Here is a 10,000-nt window from a genome sequence, read left to right as displayed (position 1 = left end):
CTTGTGAGTCAACTTTAGTAACCAAGTGAAGAATAAATCTAAATCAACTTTCGTAATTTTCAGACTGCAAATTATAACAACTTATGGTTGTTTTTCTGTTTCTATAGTAAATTAATCAATTTTCAAGGTGTGCCAAGATTGGATTCTCCTGTTTAGTAATAACTATAAATGAAATCTTCTTTGCCCGATACAAAAAACAATTAAGGCGTATGACAGAAAATTACCTCAATTACTTTTTAGAATAATTATTAGGACACATTGCAGAAATAATTACGATACATTACTGAACATGACGATGACCTGTAATTGGAAATTAATTCTACCTTTATCTAAAAATAACCCCAACCCTAAATTGAAAATTACTAAAACTTCTTGCTAAAAATACTAAAGAGATACATTGGAATTATCCACGACATTATAGAAAATTATGATGATCCCTTACTGGAATATTATCAAGGCCCCTTTTTAAAGATGACTTTGACTATTACGGAAAACTCTGACTATTATATGTACTACTTAGTTCTCATTTCAACGCAATTTTGTTTAGTAACCCCAGATGCCCTGAGACAATTGTAAGTTGGCAGTCCTTTAATTATTTTAATAAGACTGCCATCGCATTATGGATTTGCCTGGAAAATCTCTGTTTTAACGCACTGTCTTTCATTGCTGGTCCCTGATCTACCAGCTGATCAAACGCTATGTTTACGGTGATTATTAAGGGTCCAAAGAACCGGGGCAATGTGAAAGCTTAACCTTATAGTGAAGCCCTTGACCTTAGCTGAAATTGAGGCGTTCTTTAGAAGATGACGTTTGTTGGGGGTCCGTGTCCTTCCTACCTCACTCCAGCCACGGCGTGATGATAACCCTTGGACAGGATGCAAGTATTGGACTTCAAGAGCCGCGTCGAGATGTTCCTGACGCCGTGAGGTAACTGCAGGGTCCAGCCTTTTCCAGACGCAACCTCCCACACCTTTAAAAAATGACCAAGACAAATACTCCGTGATCAGAACCCCATAAAGTTTAAAATTGATTTGTACACTAACAATAGAAAGGGTAGTAATGGAAATAAGAAGTGTAGTAAATTGTTGATGAAGAGATTTAATAATGAAGCATGTTGTCTCCGTATAACTTTAATTGCACGAACCTGGAACCCCGTCATGAATGTACCGACGAGATGATTTTGATCATGGGTAAGATACAGCATCAGGAGTTTGTATTCGTTGTGAGAGATCACCCTCTCCAGAGTCCACTCCTTAGGGCCTCTACGGAAGTGACACACGTCATCTCCGTTCTCGTTGACACAGCAGTATAGGTCCATTCTGTCAGGCGTCCAGGCCATGACGCTGTTTAAGGAAGAGGTCATACATGTTGATTCAACAGATGTAAAAATATAATATGAGTAAGGAATGATATATTAAGTGTTGTAATCGCAATGTTAAAATAAACCTGGAAATTTTGCATCGTGATAATTTTATCAGTCAAGGAATGAAGCAAGATGGAGGCAGAAAAACACACTCTAGTCTTTCAAACGAATGGATAACTAAAGAAAACTTGATGAAAACCATTCTGTCCACTTTAAATTTGCATTTTCTGCATACACCAGTAACCAAATTTATAGCAAATTTAGCATGATTTACAATGAAGTATTCAAGTATTTATGATAGAATCATGTCAAAGAAAAGATTGAAATCATTGAGAAATCTATATCTTTAAGCAAATTCCTTATGGTTTATTGTTCCTTATTGATCTTTTAACAAAACACAAAAGTACCATCATTTCACGTTTGCATAATAACCATAACCACCTAGAGAAGGAATTCTTGAGAGCAGGAACACAACGCGATAAAGATCCTAACCTGTGGAAGTGCAGTGTTTCCAGAACGTTGCCATCGTCTACTGTATAGATCAGGAGATTCTTATCGTCGAAGTCCCCCGTCCAGCAAATGATGCTGTAATCTTTGGGGCTCTTGAAATCCATATTGAGGATGGGCTTATCTACGGGCGATCGAATTCGTTCCTTTTCCTCCCCTCGCAAGGTGTACAACACCCAGTACCTGCAATGTGTCAAGGTATGTAGATACTCTCGGTCAAGGTATTCTGAGACTAGATTTCTTGAAGGCCTTGAGATGAAATATGCTTCGTCTGCCACTGACTGTGATAATGTGAAATTCCTGTTAACAGGCTTTTTTTGTATCATGGTATTTGAATATTTGAATATCTTTATATATATATATATATATATATATATATATATATATATATATATATATATATATATATATATATATATATATATATATATATATATTGTATGTTTGTGGGATTTGCAATGGTACCAATAATAATGTTAGGAGGAAGGAGAAGAGAGAGACCTAGAATGTCCTGGTAGGATGGACCAGAAGAGGCACAGGAAAAAAAGTTCCCTGATTCCAAAAAGGCATACTGTAGTTGCGATCAAAAGACAGAAAAAAAGCTCAATGTGTATAAAGATATCAGATTGTATTACCAGTAAAGCCTTCTGTGTTCATCCACGATTTAGCAATTAAAGATAAACGTAAGAAAGTGATCTATCTGATGTAAACCGTGTAATGTCTAAGTCACACTGCAGGCAGCGCCCTTTAAGTTTAAAAGAACGCGTAGAATGGAAGTTTTGCTGATTGGTAATTGCAGAATTACGACGGATATGTTATTACTTATGCAATATTCTGAAGTGGATTGCACTTGAATGTTAGGTACTATTTCGGATTGGGTTTACGTAAATTGTAAAGTATCATTCCGGAGTGGGACCCAACTGGGTTTCTGATCCGTTCCTTACCTTTCGCCGTAGACGGCTGCGCAAGCATCCGAGAGAAGGGTCCCTATGACTGGCTCTCCGGGCACAGGGTTTTCCAGGATGAAGAACTCGCTTGTTAACATATTCAACAGCACCATCTGAGGAAGATCGAAGAAGAAGAATTGGTGAGGAAAGGAAAGAATGGAGGAGACTGTGGTAGGTGACAGTGGTGACATAATGAGGAGAGAATAGTAAAATTAGTGGTAGAGGAAAAACTACATTAAGATTATAACTAAAGAGAAGATAAGATGTATAGTAGAGATAATTCAAATTGAGTGAAATTAATATATTTAAGAAAGGATTATATACTAGTCTAGGGAATGAACTGTTTCTAATACACCACTCACTTGACTATTGTTCGTATGAGCAATAGAATATTTGTTGTCTGGCGAGAGAACCAGCTCTTGCATTATGCCTTCGATACCGGGTATGACCTCTCGTGTCAGGTCAGAGGTCGAGAGATCCCACGTAATAAACTTGTTCGAAACACTGACAATGTACCGGAGGTCATTTGTCAAGCAGAACCCGAACACAGCGAACTGGTGACCCTCTAGAGAGTACTGAAAATGCACAGGTGTGAACATCAGTAACTTTAGTTAGTTTTGTAAGAATTCTATTTTTTTTTTTACATTTTCTATAAAAAGAAACATTTAATAGATTAGGTGACGGACGTATATATATATATATATATATATATATATATATATATATATATATATATATATATATATATATATATCTATATATACATGATATGTGTGTGCATGTATACAACATGTGTATACTCATACATATATGTATATATATAAATGTACATATATATATATATATGTATATATATATATATATATATATATATATATATATATATATAAATGTGTATATATATACATATATATATGTATATATATATATATACAAATGTTTATATATATACATACATGTACATAATGTGTGTGCATGTATACAACATGTGTATACACATACATATATGTATATATATATAAATGTATATATATATATATATATATATATATATATATATATATATATATATATATATGTATATATATGTATATGTGTGTGTTCATGTGTGTGTGTGTTTTGGTACATGATTCATGTTTGTTACACAAACAGTATTTGATATTCATTTTTAAAAAGTTTCTCAACAATATTATTCATGAGAGCTGTCTTGATCTACAGTAATACTAATTTCAGCTTATCGTGAATTAATTATCAAAACCCATCGTGAAACCACCAGGAGCCAGCATGATGAATATAGTTATTAAAGCTATATGTTACTCAACTTTTATGTTAATATCTGGAACTCGAGCTGGGAACTTCTAGTATGCTGTAAAAATGGCTTAAGAAATATTAAATACAACAGTGTTTGGTCACAATAAACACTGGCAGCTATTGCCCTTGCGTGTGTATATATATATATATATATATATATATATATATATATATATATATATATATATATATATATATAAATATATATATATATATATATATATATATATATATATATATATATATATATATTGTGCATGTAATGTACAACTGTATAAGGGTAAGGGAGATGTGCATGGGTGTTGTAATTTAAGGTGTATTAGTTTGTTGAGTGTGGTTGGAAAAGTGTATGGTAGAGTACTGATTAATAGGATTAAGGATAAAACAGAGAATGCAATCTTAGAAGTACAGGGTGCTTTTAGAAGAGGTAGCTGATGTATGAATCAGAATTTTACAGTTAGGCAGATATGCGAGAAATATTTAGCAAAAGGTAAGTTGTATATTGCGTTTATGGATCTGGAGAGAGAGTATGATAGAGTTGATAGGGAAGCGATGTGGAATGTTATGAGCTTATATGGAAATTGGTGGAAGGTTGTTACAAGCAGTGAAAAGTTTCTACTAAGGTAGTAAATCATGTGTTAGGATAGGAAATGAAGTGAGCGATTGGTTTCCGGTGAGAGTGGGGCTGAAACTGGGATGTGTGATGTCGCCATGGATGTTTAATTGTATGTTGATGGAGTGGTGAGAGAGGTGAATGCTAGAGTGCTTGGACGAGGATTGAAACTGGTAGACGAGAATGATCATTAACGGGAGGTAAATCAGTTGTCGTTTGCAGATGATACTATACTGGTTGCAGACGCGGAAGAGAAAGTTGGCCGATTAGTGACAGAATTTGGAAGGGTATGTGAGAGAAGGAAGTTGAGAGTTAATGTGGGTAAGAGTAAGGTTATGAGATGTATGAGAAGGGAAGGTGGTACGAGGTTGAATGTCTAGTTGAATGGAGAGTTACTTAAGGAGGTGGATCAGTTCAAGCACTTGGGGTCTGTTGCTGCAGCAAATGGTGGAGTGGAAGCAGATGTACGTCAGAGACTGAATGAAGAATGCAAAGTGTTGGGGACAGTTAAGGGAGTGGTAAAGAATAGAGGGTTGGGCATGAATGTAGAGAGTTCTGTATGAGAAATTGATTTTACCAACTGAGATGTATGGATTGGAGTTGTGGGGAATGAAACTGACGGAGAGCCAGAAATTAAATGTGTTTGAGATGAAGTGTCTAAGGAGAATGGCTGGTGTATCTCGAGTAGTTAGGGTAAAGAATGAAGTAGTGAGGGTGAGAACTGGTGTAAGAAATGAGTTAGCAGCTAGAGTGGCTATGATTGTGTTGAGGTGGTTTGGCCATGTTGAGAGAATGGAAAATGGGTGTCTGCTAAAGAAGCTGATGAATGCAAGAGTTGATGGGAGAAGTACAAGAGGAAGCCCAAGGTTTGGGTGGATGGATGGAGTGAAGAAATCTCTGGGTGATAGGAGGTTAGATGTGAGAGAGGCAAGAGAACGTGCTAGAAATAGGAATGAATGGCGAGCGATTGTGTCGCAGTTCTGGTAGGCCCTGCTGCATCATCCGGTTGCCGTGGATAACCACGGAGGTAGCAGCAGTAGGGGATTCAGCGTTATGAAACTTCATCTGTGGAGTCCCTTGGCAGGCTGGGAGGAACGTAGCGAGGAAAGGTCCCCTATATATACTGTGTGTATATATATACATATATATGTATATATATATGTATATTATATTATATATATATGTTATATATATTATATATATATATATATATATATATATATGTCTGTTATAATATATATATATATATTGTATATATATATATGTTATATTATATATTTATATATATATTATATATATATATATATATATATATATATATATATATATATATATATATATATATATATATATATATATATAAATCAAGTCTGATCTTTTGATGCTACAATATTTTCACTAAATTATTTAGTAAAAAGATAAGGTGTCTCACGTCGGGTGGGAGGAGCTTAGCCACAAAATAAAACTGAAAAATTATGATAGAGAAACTACACTAAGTTGAGCTTACCTTCAAAGGTCCTCCAGGAGTGTGGCTACAGTGATAGGATGGTAAGAGGCTGCAATGATCGATGCCCTCAGCATCACACTGCTCTAAGAGACTCTTGACATGGGGGTTGGTCTCCATCTCGGGCAGGAGACGGCCTATCAGCTGCGGAGCCAACATGTCCGGATATTGGGAGAGGATCGCGCCTCCAAGTCGAAGGGCGTCCGCTACTAGCATAAGTTCTCTGGAGGAGGAAGTAGACGTGGTGTAGATGTAAGATGGTGCACGGAGAAAGAGGGGTGGGGAGAGGGGCTGGCAATTTAAAAACATAAAGGAAATATTGGATTTAAAAACTGATTTAAACTGTCCATTGTGCAACGTTGAATTGTCTACGTACGAAACATACGATAATCATCATGGACATTACTTTTCTTTTCATCTAGATACCGATGTCGAACGTAATTATATTTTCTTTCACAAAGACTCAGTTTTGTTTGCGGCTGTTTTTTGTATTATAAACGGAAAAAAAGTCTTCAAAAAACAAGATAAAATTATTTAAATGGATTGATATTTCTCTGATGAATTACATTATTTCATTAAGTGGAAAAACATATTAAGTACAAATTCTTGTACAAATTTGTCTCGGTGTAAATGGAACACAAACTCACGTATGGCAAAATGCATGATTCTTAAAAAAAAAAAAAAAAAAAAAAAAAAAATCTAAATATATCTACTTAAATTTATTGACTAAATCATTAAGATTGTTCATGAGTAAATATAAGACGTGGTGTATAGCTTGCCTTCATAATTTTGTTTTAACACTTATAGAATATTTGGGTTTTAAGTATATCACTGAGTATGTACATACGTGTATTTATTTAAGTAAAAGAGTATATATATGTAAATATTACGTGGCAGTAAGTACCAAAAAGGTGGTTTTACATTTGCGACAATTATTTTTTATTGTCACATAGTTTACTGTTAAGAATGTAATTTTAGCATTTGTTTCAACAGTTCAATTTTCTATGATTAGAAGATTATATTTTTTCTTTTATGTAAGTTTTTTTTTTTTTTTTTAATTGTAGTGTTATTGTACCTCGAAAATATTTATTACATGGTGTGTGTACTGTATGCGTTTATACATTACATTTATATACACACCACGTGACTTTGATGACAGCTTACCTCGGAATTTAATCACACACATTTTGCCATTAGAGCAATAACGTTTTGAAGACAAGACATATATGGAAAAGGCTTTTCGAACATTCTAGTTTTATTAAGTATTTACAAATTTATCCTCATTTATAGCCTCTCCCAAAATTCATATACATACCAGTGCAATCTCTTCGTGACAAAAATATACAGTATTTGCAAATTGCGCTGAAATGGAATTAAACGTAATTATAGCTTTTAACAGCTTATAATCATAATTTTTATTCAATATGAATAATGTAAAGAAATGTCATGCAATGACGGGGAAAGACCTGTAAAAGCCAATGTAAATTTATGTGTGCATTAAGAGAAAAAGTACACGTGTATATATACACCTGTGACAAGTGCCTATTTTATTTGATATCGTCAAAATGTGAAAGAGGAAAAGTTAGATAAGTGGACATTACTGGAACATGCTCTGATTTCTTGTCATATTAAGAATTCTAAGAGAATTATGTATTATATACGATGGATTTTATTTATGAAATAAAAGATTGAGAGGAGATCAATTCCGAAAGTTTGAAAAAGGGGGCATATCTCTTGATATATATACATGAATTGAATGAACTGATGTATTCTTAATTTCATCAAATTGGTGCTTTCAACATCCTGAATACATTGATTACAAATGCAAATTAACATGTAAAAAACAGTACTTAAAGAAACGTACTAGGATTTTTGTTACTGTAACTGTGACTCAAACTCAAATTCATTTTTTAAATCTACCAAATTACTACAAAACGCAATGGATAAGGTTTAAGGAACTGTAAAGAAATAAACGTAAGATTTTATATAAAAGGTGATTTAAATCGTTAACCCAATCGGGTCATAGACAGGTTAACGACGAGGGTACAGTAAAAAAAATAATAGGATAAATAGTATGGTACAAGAAAAACTGGAAGAAAAAAAAAAACAAGAACTGTCTCAGCGAAAAGGTCAAGTCCATTCCATACTTCTTCGCTTCGTCGGCCGTCAATACAATACCTTTTATTGCGTAAGGTGGTTTCGCTGGACAGTGGAGAGAAAGCCTGTTAGAATCCTTAGATAGAATCAAAGTTATCTTACATCTATAAACATCATGCTTTTGTGACGTCATAGCTGAACAACTAAAAAATGATTGGTACAGTACATGCTCATTATTACAGAAGACATTTTTAACAAGAAGTATTTTTCTTCAATCATGCTAATCATAAAGAGAGTCATTCTAAGATATCCTTAAATAAATACTAGGCTATTTATGAAGCTGTATATTAGAATATATATGTAAACAGTTATATCACCTGTAATGGGTTCAAGATATTTTATATCTAGTCAATCAAAAATTTAAGAATTGTAATGTGAAAGAATAAACTCTAAAATGCTTAAGTACTTTTTACCGGAATGCCAGATAGAAAACATGATTACTTGGAGAGAAAGTACTTATGAATATCTAGTGCTTTTCGAACCAAATTATTCATATCCGGCATCCATGACCGTAGTTCTTGTAACGCTAATATACATAAATCAGTCAATAAAGTTTTGAATAACTGACGTAAATCAATCAGTCATCACAGTGACGAATATCATTGACGTAACAATTTTTCCTTTAGTTTATTGGTAAATTTAAAATCTTATCAACGTAAACCATCTGTGATTCACATGGTTGTATTTAAAATATATATTCATTGGGTATTAAATAACTACTACTGAATGTAGATACGAGGCTATAAGAGAGAGAAATAGTTTGAAAGTCCTTGTCATTATCATAACTTTACTGAAAGTTATACGCCTAGAAAATGCCTGGTACATACAAGGTGATCATAGTTTACGTATGTATATGCACATATAGTTATATTTATACCTTCTATAATATATATATATATATATATATATATATATATATATATATATATATATATATATATATACATACATATATAAGTACACGTATAAATACATTAATGTAAATACATAAATATGAACTAATATAAATACATATTTGTAAATGTATATATGATTATATATACAGTATATATATATATATATATATATATATATATATATATATATATATATATATGCATATATATACAACATTATATATATATATATATATATGTATATATATTCAGTATTATATATATGCATATATATACAACATTATATATATATATATATATATATATATATATATATATATATATATATATATATATATATATATACAGCATTATATATATGTATATATACAGCATTATATATGTGTGTATATATATATATATATATATATATATATATATACATATATATATATATATATATATATATATATATATATATACAGCATTATATATATGCATACACACACACATATATATATATATATATAAATATATATATATATATATATATAAATATATATATATATATAAATATATATATATATATATATATATATATATATATATATGTATACACACATACATACATATATATATATATATATATATATATATATATATATATATATATATATGTATACACACACATACATACATATATATATATATATATATATATAT

At 31.9% G+C, this 10,000-nt stretch overlaps 1 protein-coding gene across 1 annotated transcript in view; it reads right to left on the bottom strand.

Annotated features, from left to right (window-relative positions):
• LOC137657782 (NACHT and WD repeat domain-containing protein 2) overlaps positions 1-10,000 on the bottom strand; it is a 95,503-nt gene that overhangs the window by 31,219 nt on the left and 54,284 nt on the right. The window contains exons 18-23 of the mRNA XM_068392298.1: positions 6,249-6,468; positions 3,180-3,392; positions 2,815-2,930; positions 1,856-2,053; positions 1,145-1,343; positions 837-970 (exon numbers count right to left, since the gene is read on the bottom strand). Of these exons, the coding sequence (XP_068248399.1) occupies positions 837-970; positions 1,145-1,343; positions 1,856-2,053; positions 2,815-2,930; positions 3,180-3,392; positions 6,249-6,468 (1,080 nt within the window). The remainder of the gene's footprint in view (positions 1-836; positions 971-1,144; positions 1,344-1,855; positions 2,054-2,814; positions 2,931-3,179; positions 3,393-6,248; positions 6,469-10,000) is intronic.

Source organism: Palaemon carinicauda, chromosome 18 (assembly GCF_036898095.1).
Source record: "Palaemon carinicauda isolate YSFRI2023 chromosome 18, ASM3689809v2, whole genome shotgun sequence".
NCBI lineage: Eukaryota > Metazoa > Arthropoda > Malacostraca > Decapoda > Palaemonidae > Palaemon > Palaemon carinicauda.
Note: the sequence above shows the minus strand (reverse complement) of the source record. Positions and strands in the feature narration are given on the sequence as shown.